The sequence below is a fragment of the Mytilus edulis genome, chromosome 10 (assembly GCF_963676685.1).
Source record: "Mytilus edulis chromosome 10, xbMytEdul2.2, whole genome shotgun sequence".
In the NCBI taxonomy this organism is placed as follows: Eukaryota; Metazoa; Mollusca; class Bivalvia; order Mytilida; family Mytilidae; genus Mytilus; species Mytilus edulis.
In genome coordinates this window covers 3,268,488-3,292,006 of record NC_092353.1, presented here as the reverse complement: position 1 = coordinate 3,292,006, position 23,519 = coordinate 3,268,488, and the positions used below count along the sequence as shown (strand labels likewise).

General features: G+C 32.9%; 1 protein-coding gene across 1 annotated transcript in view; it reads right to left on the bottom strand.

Moving 5' to 3' along the window:
• Positions 1-23,519, bottom strand: part of LOC139493161 (intermembrane lipid transfer protein VPS13A-like) — a 148,245-nt gene that overhangs the window by 124,334 nt on the left and 392 nt on the right. Inside the window, exons 2-6 of the mRNA XM_071281335.1 lie at positions 19,915-20,059; positions 19,149-19,192; positions 6,968-6,988; positions 5,841-5,883; positions 344-541 (exon numbers count right to left, since the gene is read on the bottom strand). Of these exons, the coding sequence (XP_071137436.1) occupies positions 344-541; positions 5,841-5,883; positions 6,968-6,988; positions 19,149-19,192; positions 19,915-20,008 (400 nt within the window). The 5' untranslated portion in view covers positions 20,009-20,059. The remainder of the gene's footprint in view (positions 1-343; positions 542-5,840; positions 5,884-6,967; positions 6,989-19,148; positions 19,193-19,914; positions 20,060-23,519) is intronic.

Here is a 23,519-nt window from a genome sequence, read left to right as displayed (position 1 = left end):
CTGAGAAAAATGCAACAAAAATTTTCAACTTGGCCATCATGTGTCAGATGATACAAGTGTTTGGTAAACAGGAAGTTATGAGTGATGAATCTGAAAACGCATCACACGGTATAGCTGACTTATATAAAAGCCTGAAACCAAATTTCAGAAATCCTGGCATTGTAGTTCCTGAGAAAAATGCGACTAAAATATTCATGGGACGAACGGACTGACGGATGGACAGAGGTAAAACAGTATACTCCCCTTTTTGAAAGCTGGGGTATAATAATTATATAAATCAATGTTTGATAAATTGACTCATCAAAAGAGTTAAAGAGTTCCTCTCTATAAATGTATTACTGACCAACTTTCTGATAGGCTGTCTCCTCAAATGACCGTAGTTTAGCTTGTTTGATTGCATTGTGGAGGTCTTCATCTTTCTTCTTGTCATAAGGTCTGTCTGCCACTGGTCCAGCTATGATGTATAGTCCACTTAATTCTAAAGTGACCGCTGTACTGGTCCCTAACAGGTTTGACCATGGTATGGCAATCTTTACATATTCTGAAAATAAGTTGACACTAAATATATATTAGTAATTCAATTCCTGAGTGTCAAATGAAAACAGGAGAACAGGGAGTAAAACTGAGCATTTGCCAATCTTGTACGATAAACATCTAAACCAGTGGCAGATCCAGAACTTTCAGTAATGGAGGGCCCACTGACTGAACTTAAAAGGGGGGTCCGGCTCCCTAGGGCCCCATGGATCCCCCTATGTTATCATTGACAAAAGTTATGAATACAGAAATCCTGCTGTGTTTTTTATATAAAATAAGTTACACCTGAGTTGACCCGATAACCACATCATCTAACAATCAGTTCTTACAGTGATGATCACATTACCATTATGGCATAGAAAATTTACCAGCAGTTGCAAGAACTCAAACATCATGCATATATACCAATTGGGAATATGTTGCTCCAAGCCATTAACCAAGACTTGTTCACTGAATAAGTTGCACTGATTTCAACATGTTTTCTTCACTGGTCAACAGTTATCCATGCTTTCTTCACTGGTCAACAGTTATCCAGTGAATAAATGTTTTAAGTCCAGCAGATTACCATCTTTTTAAACCATGCCATCATTTTTTTTATCTTATTTTAATCTTTTTCTAAATGAAATTTTATAATTTGATGGTATTTCTCCTTAAAAAATAGAGGTAAATTTATATAAACTGTGATGAGAAGACATGAACTTAGATGTAATGAAATAACTGTTGAATTTGATGATTTACCAAGAAAACCCTTTTAGATATCAGCTGAGAATTATATTAACTATCATACTCAATATTTTTAATATCTAAAATACTGTAAAGCCGTTACAGTTATATTCTGCTGTATCAAACACATATAACATATATAACTAAGTTATCAGATGTATTATGTCATATCAATTTATTTATTTAGGTTGCATTTATTGTTTATGATAAATTGTAGATAAAATGTTACGTAATGTACCAGCTTTTTATTATCACTTGATGTCAACAAGCTGTGTTCTGTTTCAGGTCTCTTATTCTAAAACTTTTTTAGTTTCATAGAGTATGGGTATTGATTTATAATTAAACTTATTTAACTGCATGGTAACAATCTTTCAGAACAAACTTTACACTGAATATGTAATAAAAAGAATTTGTATTATCCTATGATTATTGACAATGATTGAGCCAGTCTTAGAATAAGAACAAATATGTATTAAGTATATGTATCCAAGAATAAAGTCTGATAATTGTAGAAGGATATCATATTTACTGACATCTGTCATATCTGTTCTAATCTTACAGATTCATTAATATCTGAATGTTCAGTTTCTGTAAGTTTTGATTCATATTCACATAGACACCATTAGTTTAAGCACCTGTTAAGTTATCTGCATTAAACAGTATGTTAAAACCGAAACTTATCATATTGATGAATAGGCATGAGGCAGTATATCTTTAAAATAAGATATAAATATCTCATATATTGTTTGTCATGAGAGATTTTAAATATTTTAACTTTTTTATTATATATTTGGATAAAAAAAATCTTGATTTGAATTACAATTTACAAATTTATCGGTTTCCTGTTTTCTGACATTTTATGATACATATCTCAGTTTTCACTCAATGTAGTTTAAACTGTGGTCAGTTTCCTTGTTCCAAGTAAAGTTACATTTGACAAATTTCAAGGTTTCCTTTCTTTCAGAGAATTTATGATAAAATACTGATTTGTGGTCAGGAAATTTGTGTTATTAATAATTAAAGAACCTTAGTGAGCACGCTCACATACCCCACGTCCCCACATTGTCATTGGAGAAATTAAATAAGTATAAGAAAAAATATTGAATAATAATTTCCTGTCAATATACATAGTATGTCCTTATTATCTACAAAATTTCATGAAATTCTGTTGTGTGTTGTTCAGAGGAGTTGAGATGACAAACTGTTGCAGAAGTACATTGAAGCAAAAAAGTTCAAAGGGGCTTAACTCCTAGAAAAAAAATTGAACCGTAATTTCCTGTTGATATGCACATCTACATAGTATGTCCTTATTATCTACAAAGTTTCGTAAAATTCTGTTGTGTGGTTTGAGAGGAGTTGCGATGACAAACTGTTGCAGGGAAAACGGTACTATTTATTCTGCCATAGGCGACAATGTTAACATTTTCTAAATTTACCACTTTTTAAGATAAAAACCTGGATAAAACAGTTATATGTTGTGTTAGTAATTTATTATTCTGTTTTAAAAATTAAAGCCAAATAGTATCATGACCAACTTCCAACGGAGCTTGTTTATGTTATCCATGCCCACCGTCATTTTGCACCAAATTTATGAAATTTTGCAAGTCTTTTCGAATAATTCTGTAGAAAATATTTCAATAGGTTTTAAAATTTATAGTGTAAATATACACACTGCAGTTATTCATAGATAAATAAAAAATATATTGTACCCTTACATCCAATCACAGCGCTCCTAATTTGACTTCCTTCGCCTGCCTTGGGTACACAAAAGGCCAACCTAATGCTGGGAAAAATTAAATACTACCGTTTTCCCTGCAGTAGTACATTAAAGTTAATAAGTTCAAAGGGGCGTAACTCCTAGAAAAAAAATTGAATCGCAATTTCCCGTCAATATGCACAACTACATAGTATGTCCTTATTATCTGAAAAGGTTTCGTGAAATTCTGTTGTGTGGTTTGAGAGGAGTTGCAATGACAAACTGTTGCAGTAGTACATTAAAGTAAATAAGTTCAAAGAGGCGTAACTCCTAGAAAATATATTAAATCACAATTTCCCGTCGATATGCACAACTACATAGTATGACCTTATTATCTGAAAAGGTTTCGTGAAATTCTGTTGTGTGGTTTGAGAGGAGTTGCGATGACAAACTGTTGCAGTAGTACATTAAAGTAAATAAGTTCAAAGGGGCGTAACTCCTAGAAAAAAAATTGAATCGCAATTTCCCATCGATATGCACAACTACATAGTATGTCCTTATTATCTGAAAAGGTTTCGTGAAATTCTGTTGTGTGGTTTGAGAGGAGTTGCGATGACAAGAAACAGGACTGACGGACGGACTGACGGACGGACGGACTGACGGACGGGTCAAAAATATTATACCCCACGCAACTTTGTATAATAATGCTTTAAATGTGAATTAAATGTAAACTTTAATTTTAATTTTCTCAGAAATCCTCTTAAAAAATGTACAAATTTAGGATGAAAACTTAAAGCTATGATATTTTGTGACACTAGCCAGTTTCTCATGACAAAAGTCATCTTTTATTACATTTTTAACTAGGTAAGGGACCCCCTTTCCCAATTTCAAATCATTGCATACTGCAACTGAGTACTATCTAGCTGCGGAACAGTAGCTCTTAGGTCCTTATGTTAATTTTTGACTATTTGCAGACCATTTAAAAATAAATCTGCAATTTCTAATATAATTGAATTTTATAAAAACTGTTTAATATTACAACAGAATGGGTTCCCACTTGAGAATACAATAAACACTGCAGTAATACAACTTCTTCTATTATAACATCAATGTATATATACCAAAATGATGAGAAAATCATTAAATCTGTCAACGATTTATCAGATTACAGGAAACTCTGCCTCCTGGGGATTTTATAACTTTTGTCATTACTTCAATATACTTGTCACATTACAAATAAAAAATGTTCATCTGTGCATGAGGATTAACTATTCCGCTTTGGTTTCATTTTCAACAGCATTATTTTCAAATAATGTTTTTTTTAAATTACATGAAATATTTAACACATAGATTTTTTCTATTGAAATCAAGATTAAACATGATACCAAAATTAAAGTAAATGATAAAATTCAAATAGAAATATAATAAAGCTTCCTTTACTCAGGGGAACATTTGCTTAAGATAATACATTATGAAACTAAGAGAACATGGCCATTTGAGATCATTATTTATTTTAGAAAGTGACATTTTATAATCAAATCAAAAAGGTTTAATTGAATTCTAATTATAGAGTTTTCAGAATACTTGACAATTACAGATTGATTGAAGACATGAATTAACAAGATGCTCTTTGTTTAAAAGGCTTTATCATTAATGTTAATTCCACAAACTACAAATCAGTGAAAATTCAAACTACAAGGCAGTACATTTTGTGTTTTTGTCCTAACAAAGATTTGACTGTAGTAATAGCTAGGTTTAATATTCTTGTTCCTAACCTAAAAGTAAATTTGTGTTTTTGTCTTTAAAACATAGATTTGACTGTAGTAATAGCTAGGTTTAATATTCTTTTCCTAGCTATATAGACAGAGCTAACATTTTGTGTTTTTGTACAAACAAAGATTTGATTGTAGTATTGATTACAGCAAAACATTATTTTTTATAACACTAATAAAATATCCTGTCCTTGATTTTCTATTAGTAATTCAGACTAATAGTTTTATCAATAACAATTGTATAAATGAACTGTATGACAGAACTTTCATGTTTAACTTCAGGCAATTAAATGCTGAACGCATCACTTTTGTGATAAAAATAGATTCAATCCTTCAATGCAATATGGTGGAGTACACTTCCCTTACTGAAAGCTAAATCAACTGTCTTGTGTATGAATAAAGAATGTCTGAATAGAATCAAAATACAGCTAACAGTCATCGTGACCCTTCAGACCTAATGATGGATGTAAATACAATATGCTAACCTCTTAATTGAACATCAGACTAGAAACAAAATTAATATTTACAATGAGTTCTGGAAAACCAATAATTTTGACATCAAAACCAAATTCCATAAATGATATCAACCATTCAGATAAATGAAAAGACAACCACTTATGATGTTTCTGAAATGAAACAGTATGTTACATTTACGAAGCACACAATTAGTTTTTGGGAGCTTAATTATTTTCCTCATTTACATAAGGAAAGAAATAAATTAAGTCTCAAATTTTAACTACCATATCAAATGCAGAGCTATAAATCGATGAATTAAACAGAGAAATCATTGCTAAACCAAAGATCCCTCCTTCCACATTGATTTGTCATAATTTGTTATTTCAGAGACCAATGTTATATACATATATATCATACATATGTATAATCAATTCCTAGGGGGGGATTGGAATCCTGATCAAACCTTACACTAGATGGTCCTGTCTGTAATTGTAACTTCACAAGTCAATTGTGCTCAAGCAAATATAAATTAACAGAGAGTTTTATCCTTTCTTGACATTTCTGTTCACCACATGATGGGGAGTATTTAGGAAGGTTGTTTTTAAGTATTGTATATTTTTCTAAATCCTTAATATAGACTACTTGGACAAAATACTTACCAACTTCTCCTGCCTTGACTTCTAGAGGGAATTCTTTACCAAGCTGTAAAATAAAGGCTACAGGTACCAAAGGGATAGTCAAATTCATAATAAAAATCAAATAATAAAAAATAAGTAATTGTGGTATAGGTTAATAAGACAAATGCGATATGTACTGTTTCATCCTTCATGTACTTAATTATAATTATTTATCATATACTTGATATGATAGCTTTTTCATATGTGTAATGAGCGGAAGTACACAAGCCATAATTGCCCACCCGGGCTGATAACCCATATCAGGGGCATCTCCTGCACAAAACCCATAATAGTGCCTCTCGTGCAAGTTACTTCCGGTGTTTCCGGTATCGGTTGTTTACTTTTCCATTGTGACGTCAGATATTTTTTATGACGACGTCAAAATTTACGGGAACTTTTGTGGGGTAGTTTAGTACTTGCTAACAAATGCCATTGACAATTATGAATCATTTTATAGTACAACAAACATGGAGTAGTAATGATCATAAAACTTTTCCAAAATTTCAATGTTTCAAAATGCCTCTATAGGAAATGTTACCATAATATAAGGAGGTAGTGATGCTGCTGTTGAACAATTATAGTATATTTGATTCATAATTTAACTTCTTTATAAAGTTTTTGACTGTTTTAGTTATTGCATTTATTTATTTGCCTAATACATAAAACTATTGTCGGAAGTATATGATAAAGCGATTAATACATTGCCTTTTCCATATCAGCCTGGGTATCATCCCTCGACCCATATCAGCACCTCAACTCCGTCTGGGGCTGATATGGGGGTCTCGGGATGATACCTAGGCTGATATGGAAAAGGCCATGTATTAATCTCTATATATATCACTATGGAAATTCTCATCAATCATTTAATTCAGGAGTTTGACATGCAAATGTATTTTTCATCTAACATTACAATGAACTTCAATAATGAAGCAAATCTGTTTAATATTTTGGGCATGTTTAACATATTACATCCTGTTATCTAATTCAGCTAATGTGATAGTCCATTTAAATATTTACATGTATAACTAAAGAACTGTGTTGATCGCAAAATTGAAAGATGTTTTTTTCCTTTTGAATTATTTTAATATATAAATTAAGTACTATCATACCTGTAATGTTAGGAGTTCAACCTGAAAAAGACATCAATAATCAGGAATGAATTGATCAAAACAACAAATTTAAATTTTGTAATTGATATAAAGTACAGATGTAACTATATGTGGTCTATTTACTTTTAGTTTTTTGTGTATAATTTGGAGTTTAGTATGACGTCCATTATCACTAAACTTCACAGCTACTTTTGCATCTAGGTACTATTTCTGTACTTAAAATCTGTAGTACTGGAAAACTACTTTTAGTATTCAGTACTATTTTGTTACTTTAAAATTATTGTAATATTTAGGTACCTGTATTTTATAGTACTTAATTTGTACTTGCAATTTAGGTACTACAGATTTTTGGTTACTACCGTTACATTTTCAGCATTTTGAAAGTTTTTCTATTTCAAATCTCTTAAAATTATGATTTTCAAACATGGAATATTGTATTATTTCTGTACCAAAATATTTATTACAAATCATGTACTGTAAAATACAAGTACCTAAACATGCTAAATATTACAATAACTTTAAAGTAAAGAAATAGTACTAAATATGAAAAGTAAATTTCCAGTACTTCATATTTTTAGTACAGAAATAGTACCTATGCAAAAGTAGCTGTGTAGTATATATGTTTGTTTAGGGGCAAGCTAAAGGACGCCTCCGGGTGCGAAAATTTCTCGCTGCATCATGAAGACCTATTGGTGACCTTCTGTTGTTGTCTGTTCTGTGGTTGGGTTATTGTCTTTTTGACACATTCCCCATTTCCATTCTCAATTTAATAAAAATTTAGACTGCAGAGATCCCTAATGTATAGAGTCTAAGTAATCTTCATCAATAAGTGAGGGATTCATTGAGAGCTGCTTGAATTAATGGAAGATTTTGGTGTGCCAACAGATAGGCCAATCTTACATTAATACTTAATTTTAGTTGGTCAGTTGAATCACTTGATATACAGTGAGGTATGACTACACTATCTTTTTCAACTATACATATTTCAATATACAATTTATACTGATTTCATAGTGCTACCCCTCACATCTACTACCATGACTATTATCAATTAATACTGATTTCATAGTGCTACCCCTCACATCTACTATCATGACTATTATCAATTAATACTGATTACATAGTGCTACCCCTCACATCTACTACCATGACTATCATAGTGCTACCCCTCACATCTACTATCATGACTATTATCCTGATTACATAGTGCTACCCCTCACATCTACTATCATGACTATTATCAATTAATACTGATTTCATAGTGCTACCCCTCACATCTACTATCATGACTATTATCAATTAATACTGATTACATAGTGCTACCCCTCACATCTACTATCATGACTATTATCAATTAATACTGATTACATAGTGCTACCCCTCACATCTACTACCATGACTATCATAGTGCTACCCCTCACATCTACTATCATGACTATTATCCTGATTACATAGTGCTACCCCTCACATCTACTATCATGACTATTATCAATTAATACTGATTTCATAGTGCTACCCCTCACATCTACTATCATGACTATTATCAATTAATACTGATTACATAGTGCTACCCCTCACATCTACTATCATGACTATTATCAATTAATACTGATTTCATAGTGCTACCCCTCACATCTACTATCATGACTATTATCAATTAATACTGATTACATAGTGCTAGCCCTCACATCTACTATCATGACTATTATCAATTAATACTGATTTCATAGTGCTACCCCTCACATCTACTATCATGACTATTATCAATTAATACTGATTACATAGTGCTACCCCTCACATCTACTATCATGACTATTATCAATTAATACTGATTACATAGTGCTATCCCTCACATCTACTACCATGACTATTATCCTGATTACATAGTGCTACCCCTCACATCTACTATCATAACTATTATCAATTAATACTGATTACATAGTGCTACCCCTCACATCTACTATCATGACTATTATCAATTAATACTGATTACATAGTGCTACCCCTCACATCTACTATCATGACTATTATCCTGATTACATAGTGCTACCCCTCACATCTACTACCTTGACTATTATCCTGATTACATAGTGCTACCCCTCACATCTACTATCATGACTATTATCAATTAATACTGATTTCATAGTGCTACCCCTCACATCTACTATCATGACTATTATCAATTAATACTGATTACATAGTGCTACCCCTCACATCTACTATCATGACTATTATCAATTTATACTGATTTCATAGTGCTACCCCTCACATCTACTACCATGACTATTATCCTGATTACATAGTGCTACCCCTCACATCTACTATCATGACTATTATCCTGATTACATAGTGCTACCCCTCACATCTACTACCATGACTATTATCAATTAATACTGATTACATAGTGCTACCCCTCACATCTACTACCATGACTATCATAGTGCTACCCCTCACATCTACTATCATGACTATTATCAATTAATACTGATTACATAGTGCTACCCCTCACATCTACTACCATGACTATCATAGTGCTACCCCTCACATCTACTACCATGACTATCATAGTGCTACCCCTCACATCTACTATCATGACTATTATCAATTAATACTGATTACATAGTGCTACCCCTCACATCTACTACCATGACTATTATCAATTAATACTGATTACATAGTGCTACCCCTCACATCTACTACCATGACTATTATCCTGATTACATAGTGCTACCCCTCACATCTACTACCATGACTATTATCAATTAATACTGATTACATAGTGCTACCCCTCACATCTACTATCATGACTATTATCAATTAATACTGATTACATAGTGCTACCCCTCACATCTACTATCATGACTATTATCAATTAATACTGATTACATAGTGCTACCCCTCACATCTACTACCATGACTATTATCAATTAATACTGATTACATAGTGCTACCCCTCACATCTACTATCATGACTATTATCAATTAATACTGATTACATAGTGCTACCCCTCACATCTACTATCATGACTATTATCAATTAATACTGATTACATAGTGCTACCCCTCACATCTACTATCATGACTATTATCCTGATTACATAGTGCTACCCCTCACATCTACTACCATGACTATTATCCTGATTACATAGTGCTACCCCTCACATCTACTATCATGACTATTATCAATTAATACTGATTACATAGTGCTACCCCTCACATCTACTACCATGACTATCATAGTGCTACCCCTCACATCTACTATCATGACTATTATCAATTAATACTGATTACATAGTGCTACCCCTCACATCTACTATCATGACTATTATCAATTAATACTGATTACATAGTGCTACCCCTCACATCTACTATCATGACTATTATCAATTAATACTGATTACATAGTGCTACCCCTCACATCTACTATCATGACTATTATCAATTAATACTGATTACATAGTGCTACCCCTCACATCTACTATCATGACTATTATCAATTAATACTGATTACATAGTGCTACCCCTCACATCTACTATCATGACTATTATCCTGATTACATAGTGCTACCCCTCACATCTGCTATCATGACTATTATCAATTAATACTGATTTCATAGTGCTACCCCTCACATCTACTATCATGACTATTATCAATTAATACTGATTACATAGTGCTAGCCCTCACATCTACTATCATGACTATTATCAATTAATACTGATTTCATAGTGCTACCCCTCACATCTACTATCATGACTATTATCAATTAATACTGATTACATAGTGCTACCCCTCACATCTACTATCATGACTATTATCAATTAATACTGATTACATAGTGCTACCCCTCACATCTACTACCATGACTATTATCCTGATTACATAGTGCTACCCCTCACATCTACTATCATAACTATTATCAATTAATACTGATTACATAGTGCTACCCTTCACATCTACTATCATGACTATTATCAATTAATACTGATTACATAGTGCTACCCCTCACATCTACTATCATGACTATTATCCTGATTACATAGTGCTACCCCTCACATCTACTACCTTGACTATTATCCTGATTACATAGTGCTACCCCTCACATCTACTATCATGACTATTATCAATTAATACTGATTTCATAGTGCTACCCCTCACATCTACTATCATGACTATTATCAATTAATACTGATTACATAGTGCTACCCCTCACATCTACTATCATGACTATTATCAATTTATACTGATTTCATAGTGCTACCCCTCACATCTACTACCATGACTATTATCCTGATTACATAGTGCTACCCCTCACATCTACTATCATGACTATTATCCTGATTACATAGTGCTACCCCTCACATCTACTACCATGACTATTATCCTGATTACATAGTGCTACCCCTCACATCTACTACCTTGACTATTATCCTGATTACATAGTGCTACCCCTCACATCTACTATCATGACTATTATCAATTAATACTGATTACATAGTGCTACCCCTCACATCTACTATCATGACTATTATCAATTAATACTGATTACATAGTGCTACCCCTCACATCTACTATCATGACTATTATCAATTAATACTGATTACATAGTGCTACCCCTCACATCTACTATCATGACTATTATCAATTAATACTGATTACATAGTGCTACCCCTCACATCTACTACCATGACTATTATCCTGATTACATAGTGCTACCCCTCACATCTGCTATCATGACTATTATCAATTAATACTGATTACATAGTGCTACCCCTCACATCTACTATCATGACTATTATCAATTAATACTGATTACATAGTGCTACCCCTCACATCTACTATCATGACTATTATCAATTAATACTGATTACATAGTGCTACCCCTCACATCTACTATCATGACTATTATCAATTAATACTGATTACATAGTGCTACCCCTCACATCTACTACCATGACTATTATCCTGATTACATAGTGCTACCCCTCACATCTACTACCATGACTATTATCAATTAATACTGATTACATAGTGCTACCCCTCACATCTACTATCATGACTATTATCAATTAATACTGATTACATAGTGCTACCCCTCACATCTACTATCATGACTATTATCAATTAATACTGATTACATAGTGCTACCCCTCACATCTACTATCATGACTATTATCAATTAATACTGATTACATAGTGCTACCCCTCACATCTACTATCATGACTATTATCAATTAATACTGATTACAAAGTGCTACCCCTCACATCTACTACCATGACTATTATCCTGATTTCATAGTGCTACCCCTCACATCTACTACCATGACTATTATCAATTAATACTGATTACATAGTGCTACCCCTCACATCTACTATCATGACTATTATCAATTAATACTGATTACATAGTGCTACCCCTCACATCTACTACCATGACTATTATCCTGATTACATAGTGCTACCCCTCACATCTACTATCATGACTATTATCAATTAATACTGATTACATAGTGCTACCCCTCACATCTACTATCATGACTATTATCAATTAATACTGATTACATAGTGCTACCCCTCACATCTACTATCATGACTATTATCAATTAATACTGATTACATAGTGCTACCCCTCACATCTACTATCATGACTATTATCAATTAATACTGATTACATAGTGCTACCCCTCACATCTACTATCATGACTATTATCAATTAATACTGATTACATAGTGCTACCCCTCACATCTACTATCATGACTATTATCAATTAATACTGATTACATAGTGCTACCCCTCACATCTACTATCATGACTATTATCAATTAATACTGATTACATAGTGCTACCCCTCACATCTACTACCATGACTATTATCCTGATTACATAGTGCTACCCCTCACATCTACTACCATGACTATTATCAATTAATACTGATTACATAGTGCTACCCCTCACATCTACTATCATGACTATTATCAATTAATACTGATTACATAGTGCTACCCCTCACATCTACTATCATGACTATTATCAATTAATACTGATTACATAGTGCTACCCCTCACATCTACTATCATGACTATTATCAATTAATACTGATTACATAGTGCTACCCCTCACATCTACTATCATGACTATTATCAATTAATACTGATTACAAAGTGCTACCCCTCACATCTACTACCATGACTATTATCCTGATTTCATAGTGCTACCCCTCACATCTACTACCATGACTATTATCAATTAATACTGATTACATAGTGCTACCCCTCACATCTACTATCATGACTATTATCAATTAATACTGATTACATAGTGCTACCCCTCACATCTACTACCATGACTATTATCCTGATTACATAGTGCTACCCCTCACATCTACTATCATGACTATTATCAATTAATACTGATTACATAGTGCTACCCCTCACATCTACTATCATGACTATTATCAATTAATACTGATTACATAGTGCTACCCCTCACATCTACTATCATGACTATTATCAATTAATACTGATTTCATAGTGCTACCCCTCACATCTACTATCATGACTATTATCAATTAATACTGATTACATAGTGCTACCCCTCACATCTACTACCATGACTATTATCAATTAATACTGATTACATAGTGCTACCCCTCACATCTACTATCATGACTATTATCAATTAATACTGATTACATAGTGCTACCCCTCACATCTACTATCATGACTATTATCAATTAATACTGATTACATAGTGCTACCCCTCACATCTACTATCATGACTATTATCCTGATTACATAGTGCTACCCCTCACATCTACTATCATGACTATTATCAATTAATACTGATTTCATAGTGCTACCCCTCACATCTACTATCATGACTATTATCAATTAATACTGATTACATAGTGCTACCCCTCACATCTACTATCATGACTATTATCAATTAATACTGATTACATAGTGCTAGCCCTCACATCTACTATCATGACTATTATCAATTAATACTGATTTCATAGTGCTACCCCTCACATCTACTATCATGACTATTATCCTGATTTCATAGTGCTACCCCTCACATCTACTACCACGACTATTATCAATTAATACTGATTACATAGTGCTACCCCTCACATCTACTATCATGACTATTATCAATTAATACTGATTACATAGTGCTACCCCTCACATCTACTACCATGACTATTATCAATTAATACTGATTACATAGTGCTACCCCTCACATCTACTATCATGACTATTATCCTGATTTCATAGTGCTACCCCTCACATCTACTACCATGACTATTATCAATTAATACTGATTTCATAGTGCTACCTCTCACATCTACTATCATGACTATTATCAATTAATACTGATTACATAGTGCTACCCCTCACATCTACTATCATGACTATTATCAATTAATACTGATTACATAGTGCTACCCCTCACATCTACTACCATGACTATTATCCTGATTACATAGTGCTACCCCTCACATCTACTATCATGACTATTATCCTGATTACATAGTGCTACCCCTCACATCTACTATCATAACTATTATCAATTAATACTGATTACATAGTGCTACCCCTCACATCTACTACCATGACTATTATCAATTAATACTGATTACATAGTGCTACCCCTCACATCTACTATCATGACTATTATCCTGATTTCATAGTGCTACCCCTCACATCTACTACCATGACTATTATCAATTAATACTGATTTCATAGTGCTACCTCTCACATCTACTATCATGACTATTATCAATTAAAACATTCCTTGGGGTAAATAAAATATTGGATGATTTTGGATATTTTTTAAAATTCATTGTGATAAGTGACAGATCAAGTCAAGATTCAAGTGGCAGATTATTTGTTAGACTGATATTAAAATTGAAAGTTCATCTACATTTGACCTGTTATTACTGTCCAATTAAAGTTATCTCTTTCAGCCTCAGAACATCTGTTTGGTTTCTGAACCTAAATTAACAACAGTCAAAGAAAACCTGGCTGAGTTCCTGTGTAGTATTATCAGTGTGGCTATATAAAAGTGGAATGTTGAAAGTCCAAGAATCAATAAGTCTCAATACCTTCAGTCAATAGATAACTTTGTCACCAGGATTAAATCGGTTGTCTGAGAAATTATTAGAACAGTATGATAACTCAATTTTTACAAAGACACGTTATGTACTGTACTACTGAGATTATGAGAATAATTACAGAAAACCATATCAATATTTCATCTGATGTTATCAAGGAGACATCATACGGATAAATCAAAGGGGACGTCATCTAAATGAAATTACACACGGACTAAAAGACAGTAAAATGTAATAAAGTCTGCACAATCAAGTTATCTGTAATTTGTTTTCATAATGATCTATCAAGTCAATTGGTTAGTCTGTTACTACAATCTATGATTACTCATAATCAACGTAAGTCTGTAAGACAACGTTCAACATAGCAAGTCTGTAAGACAACATTCATGTAAGACCAAGTCATCTCAGTCAGTTCATAAGACCAAGTAATCTAAGTGAGTTACTGAGACCAAGTCATTTCATTTAGTCCAGATAATTAACCAAGTCATATCATTTGGTCCCTAGGACCAAATCATTCTAAGGAGTCCATAAAACCAGGTCATCTTTGTGAGTTCCTAAGACTTAGTCATCTAAGTGAGTTCATAAGACCGACTTATCTTAGTTAGTCCCTAAGACCTAGTCATTTAAGTGAGTTCATAAGACCTAGTCATTTGAGTGATTTCCTAAGACCAAGTTATCTTAGTCCCTAAGACTAAGTCATCTAGGGACTAAGATATCTTAGTGAGTTCATAAGACCTAGTCATCTTAGTGAGTCCATAAGACCAAGTCATCTTAATGAGTTCACTAGACCTAGTCATTGTAATGAGTCCCTAAGACCAAGTCATTGTCAAGTCATCTTAGTGAGTTCATAAGACCTAGTCATCTCAGTGAGTCCCTAAGACCAAGACATTTTAGTGAGTCCCTAAGACCTAGACAACTTTGTGAGTCCCTAAGACCAAGACATTTTTGTGAGTCCCTAAGACCTAGACAACTTAGTGAGTCCCCAAGACCAAGACATTTTAGTGAGTCCCTAAGACCTAGACAACTTAGTGAGTCCTTAAGAACAAGACATTTTAGTGAGTCCCTAAGACCAAGACAACTTAGTGAGTCCCTAAGACCAAGACAACTTAGTGAGTCCCTAAGACCAAGACATCTTAGTGAGTCCCTAAGACCTAGACAACTTAGTGAGTCCCTAAGACCTAGACAACTTAGTGAGTCCCTAAGACCAAGACAACTTAGTGAGTCCCTAAGACCAAGACATCTTAGTGAGTCCCTAAGACCAAGACATCTTAGTGAGTCCCTAAGACCAAGACATCTTAGTGAGTCCCTAATACCAAGACATCTTAGTGAGTCCCTAATACCAAGTCATTTTAGTGACCAAACTTTAAAGACATAGTAATCTAAGTCATTCAAGTTATACAAGTCATATAACACATCTTAGTAAGTCTAAACATCTAGAAAATAAACAGTATGCGAGCAAAATATCTGTCAATACATTTTTTTTTCAATAAGTAATTCGACCTTTCCCGTATACCAGACTAAATAATCTGTGTAAGTTAATAATTCAACAAACCTAATACTGAGAACAATTTTGTTGGTAACTTTAACACTCCTAATTCTGACAATGCAATTAGAGCTGAACATGCGACTTGACGATATATCAAATGTAATTACTGTCAGAATATTCACTTCATTATCATGATTATATAATCATTACAAATATAAAGTTCTTCATAGAGAGAATATGGTGCAGAGTCTTCAAGTTACCAGAATTTGTCAACTTGAGAAATTCTAATTTCAGTAAAAAGGGTGATACTTATATTATGCAGATCAAGTTTAGATTAATTCGATAAAATGTTTTAAAAAAAGATGTGGCTTTCATTGCAATATCCAATACGTTCATTGTTGTTATTCAAATAAACACTTTTTGACTCCATTACTTAAGAAGAATTTTGAAACAATTTTTTTGGACTGAATAATAATAATTTTGACCAAAGCTGTCAGAAATAAGTTGAAACCAGATGCTCAGCAGGGTGCAGCTTCATACAACCCCAGAGGTCGAACACTGAACAGTGGGGCAAGTATCGACACAACATTCAAGCTTGATACAGCTCTGAATTTTGAATGTGATCAAATTTTTGACGTTTAATATAGGTTTCTGACACATAAAAAATGTCAAGATCTTACAAATCTATTATGCAATACTGTGCAATTAAAGATTTCTTCTTGAAACTTCATAAAAAATTTCAAAACAAATTTAACCCTTTAAAAAAAATTGGAACCCCACAAAACTTTTTAAATTCCTCCTTGGAGCAATTCCCCCCCCCCCCCACACTTGATCCCTACCTTTCTTTTGTAGTATGGAACCTTGTAGTACAATTTCAGAGAGATCCATACAATTACACACAAGTTATTATCTGAAAACTTGCATGTTTTGGCCCCTTATTCCTGCATGAATGGGACATTAAACCCCAAACTCAATCCCAGTCTTCCTTTTTTGGTATGTAACCTTGTGGTACAATGTAAGATATATCCATTCTCTAACATATGTAAGTTATTGACCAGAAACTACAAAAATGCTTGTTTTTTTGCCCCTTTTTGGCTCTTCCTGAACTGTTGGCACCATAACCCCCAAAATGAATCCAAACCTTCTACTGGTGGTAATAAACATTGTGAACAATTTAAGAGCAATTGAAATACTTATACACAAGTTATTATCAGGAAAGTAGAAAAATGCTTTTAATTTTCGTGACAAATTACAATGTTTAACATTGATGTTTAATGTCCAGTAAAAATGACAAAATATCAGATTTTCAGTGCTCATTAAGTATTTGTTCATAAATGACCAACAAACAAATAAAACAATAAAATGTCAAGATGGTTATGGTATACATGTAATGTTTCAGATTGTTAAATATTTTGACATCCCACAATAATTTACAGGATACACCATATCTACATGATCTAGGAACTTACTAAAGATAATTCTAAATCAATATATCAGTTCTAAATTATAAAACTTTCATATGAACATTTTCTGTAAGAGTAAACTTTAAATGGTACAGAAGTAATCAATTGTACCACTGTCATTAATAATATCAACAATCCTGACAATCAAATGATTGAGTTTGTCAATAAACAATTGAAAATCAATAAAATACTACAGGGAAGATATAAGTTAATTGTCAAATGATTGTGTTTGATGTACAATGATGTACTGTGAGGGAGTGGGGGTAAAGTAAAAGTTTGATACTTATATTAACAATACAGAGACAGAGAAATAATAAATATGTCATGTATGTGATGTACATGTACAAGGATTGAGACAAGGTTTTACACACAAATAAATAATTGAGAGCTACACCCCTTTTCATACATCCAATTCAAGGAAATGCCTGTATATTCTCAATGCTCATTTTAGCATACCAGTATGCATTATGTAATTTGTAAATGCTAATTCATTTTCATGACATGCTCTATGCTCATTTTAGCATTACAGGCAGTTGACATTATATTTGTTAATGCTTGTTCTCCTTTAGCATAGAACATGTACCAGTAAGCATTATATTTGTCATGTTCTATGCTTATAAAAAAGAAGATGTGGTATGATTGCCAATGAGTCAACTATCCACAAAAGACCAAAATGACACAGACATCAACAACTATAGGTCACCGTACGGCCTTCAACAATGAGCAAAGCCCATACCGCACAGTCGGCTATAATAGGCCCCGATAAGACAATGTAAAACAATTCAAACGAGAAAACTAAAGGCCTCAATTATTTATGTAAAAAAATGAACGGAAAACAAATATGTAACACAAACAAACGATAACCACTGAATTACAGGCTCCTTACAGACTTGGGACAGGCACATACATAAATAATGTGGCGGGGTTATAGTTGTTTTATATTTGTTGATATATTAAAATTCCCAAATGCTCTGTATATAATAGACAAAGATAATGATATATACAAATGTTGATATATGAGCATAGCGTATGACATGGAAGTATATTTTCTCCATACAATGTACAAAAATATGTATAATCATTTTTTTATTCCAATCAACTTAACCATAATACTTACAATAGCTTCTGGTCTGAGCCTCACATTTTTTAATTCTACTTTTCCTACAAAGCAAAACAATGATATTTAGGCACATCAAACATTTATTTCAATTTGTTTTTTTCCAAAAGGACATATACATGTAGGAGACAAACAGATGTCCAAGAAAGTAGAATTATACGTTCAATATGAATAAAATGAGACAGAAACACCAATGCATGAGAAACGGAACACAATGTCATCTTCTATGTAGATGTAACACCAAAGCATGAGAAACGGAACACAATGTCATCTTCTATGTAGATGTAACACCAAAGCATGAGAAACAGAACACAATGTCATCTTCTATGTAGATGTAACACCAAAGCATGAGAAACAGAACACAATGTCATCTTCTATGTAGATGTAACAAACAATCCTTCACAACAAAAAATGCAAATACAATATGTCAAGTCAATAAATTATCCAAATGTCTTTATCAAAGACAAATGCATTTTATAGAAACTACATGTATCTAAAAATTTGCTAAAACTGCTTTAAACATCGATGTCAACGATGTAGACAAGAGTATGAAACGATATTGACAACGTTGTACAATATAGTGTCAACATTGTCTACTTCACGATATGGTCAATGTCAACGATGTAGACAGGTGTATGAAATGATATTGACAACGTTGTACAATATTGTGTCGACATTGTAAACTTTCCGATGTTGACAATATTAGTACTACTTTGTATACTGGACAAGAATGTGTCATCTCCTTATTTTTATACAGGTAACATACCTTGCAAAAGACTATATTCTATTTCATCTTTGTCATAATCCAAATATTTTCCTAAATATGTTTTAATGATCTCATCTAGTTTGTTCTTGATCATGTTGAAATTAAAGGTCCCTTGACCCAATATATTAAGTTGTCAACATGGTCACTGAAAAATATAATAAATATATATGATTATCAATATATGTACATGTATGTATACATACAATGAATATAATCGCAAATTTCAGAACCTAAAAGAAAATCATAATAATATGCAATAACATATATAGTGTGCACCCCAAAATATTATTTAATTCACATTATGTGTGAATTTCAAATTTTAAAATGATTTTAGAATAAAATTGAGAATGGAAATGGGGAATGTGTCAAAGAGACAACAACCCGACCAAATAAAAAACAACAGCAGAGGGTCACCAACAGGTCTTCAATGTAGCGAGAAATTCCCGCAGCCGGAGGCGTCCTTCAGCTGGCCCCTAAACAAATATATACTAGTCCAGTGATAATGAACGCCATACTAATTTCCAAATTGTACACAAGAAACTAAAATTAAAATAATACAAGACTAACAAAGGCCAGAGGCTCCTGACTTAGGACAGGCGCAAAAATGTGGCGGGGTCAAACATGATTGTGAGATCTCAACCCTCCCCTATACCTCTAACCAATGTAGAAAAGTAAACGCATAACAAGAAGCCTTTAGTTTTAAGGTTAATTATTTGTTTTCTGTTTGACAAATGTTTAATGTTACGTATAATGTAATAATCTTGTTTTGTTCTACAATGTATGTCAGGCAAATCTAGTTCATAAATAAACAGGAGCATATCATACATGTAATCTATATATAAAAGATTGCATCTCATTATTTGTATTATAAACAAACATTGCATAATGTCCACATGTTTGAAGTATTTGTTATCTATTTTTTATACAATTAACTGTAATTTTATCTTTTAATCCCATTGTTTATTTGTTATTTGTAAACATACACTGTTGACAGACAGATAATACTTGCATTTATGGAGTTTTTATAGTAAAATACAAATGTACATGTAAGAATAAAAATAGCAATGATGTAACAAGTGCAATGTAAATTTTGCAGAACATAACAAAAGTAAATAAACGATAACGGAACAACGTACACTTCCACTCCATGGACTTGAGATGTGCATATTTTCAGCCTACAACATTATGGCATATCAATTAACTTAATTCCATCAGTGGTTCATTTAACAATGCTGAAATTTATTAGTCACAAACTTTAACATGTTAGGCATTAAGTTTCAAAGCCAAGTTATGGAAATGAGATGTGCCATTATGCTATGATACAAATGCAAACTTGTATTAATTGTTTAATTTCAAATTTTTTCCTTCAAAGATCAGGTTAACTTCGCCAATAAATTGTAATGATCAAATGATGTAAGAGCAAAACAATTCTAGAAATTTATCCAAATATTATATAAATAACATAAAAAATATGTAATTTTCTTGACTGCTGCTCAACTGCTTACATCGAAAAGATGGACATTATGAAAGGCATGCAATACATAGTTAAAGTCGGATGAATTTTGCAAGTTGGAGTACTTAATTAAAAGGTAATGTACTTTGCCTGGGGTCAAATGTTTAATTTGACATTCCTATGCAAAAAAATGAAGGTTTAAACTTTCCATTGACATGTTCATAATGTTATATTTGTTTCTAAAGCTCCCAAATGTGGGGGTGGGGTGTGGAATTTCTATGCAATAGGATGTGGGGAAAAGCAGCTATTTCAAGTTGCATTATGTAAGACAAGGTTAAGACCCTCAAACATTAGATTAATTAATATATGAAGGAAATGACAGAATGCATAGTATTTTCCTATTCTCAATTAATATGCTGCAAAATACTTGTACATGTATAACTGCAGCAAATATTACAGACAAGGGGAATAGCTCTGGTAGCATGGATGAAGGCGATTACATACAGACACATAAAAACACATTAGCTTCCATTTCTACATTTTAATCAGACAAAGATGATGTCACAAAACAAAAATGCAAAATACTGGAAAAAGGGGGACAACTCTCTCTTACACACAGAAACCTTATCCGACCATACATCATTGTACATACTGATATAACAAAAATAATTTAAATTGTTAGTCCATGGTCACAGCAGGGGCGTAGCTAGAAAGAAACAATGTGGAAGCAACTACTGCCGAGCGGAGCGATGCGAAAAAATTTTGGGACCCTATTATGCAGAATTTTTTTTTTTCGGGTTTTGGTCATAGCACGGTTAAAAGAGGAGCTATATGTAGATAAAAATTTATAAATGTAAAACTATTAATAAATCTTCTGAATATATAGTAATACATAAACAACACATATTTGTGATACAGAATTTACTCAAAATTGTCCAAAATCTGCTCTTCGGGTCTGGGCAGAAAACAAACTTCTTTATTACTTTGTCAACATTCACACTGAAATCCCACTGAATATGCAGTAATGCTATGCAACTTTCTTTGTTCATTGTTGATCGTACATTTGTTTTCAGTCAGTACATACGTAGTACCGTGACTGATAGATCTCAGGGCCATCATGGCATGGTAGCACTCGCGAGATGTTATAAACCAGCGTACGTGTTCGGCATCGAGCGACCTCCTAATTGAATTCGTCAAAATTACATGCTAGGTCAGTTTCGTATGTTTCAGACAATATTGAGATTTGTTCGTTTGTGATATTTCCTACAACACAATGAAGCAGATACAGCACAAAGAAGCGATTTTCTGATAACTTGACGCGACTCCACTCTCCAGTTACCTTATCATATATATGCTCTATGAACACAAAAAATAATGAGACTTTCCAATATTTTTTTGGCGTGGTTGCAGGGACCTGGGTGATTGGCTCCGGTAGTCTGTCAACCACATCGCCTCGGCATAGTTTCAACGATATCGAAGGGATCTGATAATTCTAATGCCGATTGGTATATCTCATTCCAAACTGATGAACTGTACACTGTAAAATGTGCTCCAAAACTACATATCTTAGACTGAGTATTACAAATTCAAAAGTAAAAATCTTGTAAAAGATACAAGTAACCTTCCGATTTTGTCATAATCTCAAAAAAAAAATTATTTTGAAACCAAATGTCGTTATTTAATTATATTTCATCAATTAAAAAAAGTGACAACATAGGTGTTTCCTTTAACATTCAATTTATAAATTTTTATTTTGCAATTTCTTTTTTTGCATGCCAAATCAATGTGCACGCAACTTTGGAGCTACAATCTTTTTCTGAATAAACAGCTTCATCAACACTTGTAACTAGGTTGTCAAACTAATATCCGAGATAGACGGAAAAGACACCATCAGTCTCTGATTCAGATTGACCAACTCATCTCTCTATCTTCTGCTTTTTTTTTTTTTTTGAGAAAACGATGTGGATGCACGTGCTGTCGTGCCTCCGGGTAGCTACGCCCCTGTCACACATTCATGATTTTACTGCCTTTCCTTACAGAACAAACCAATCTCATATGGAAGCCATAATTGACACTGTGTAAGCAGCCACATTAATTCAGGTTTTCCTACCCTCATGTAGCATCAGATATGGATCCAAGATGGGAAAAAAGG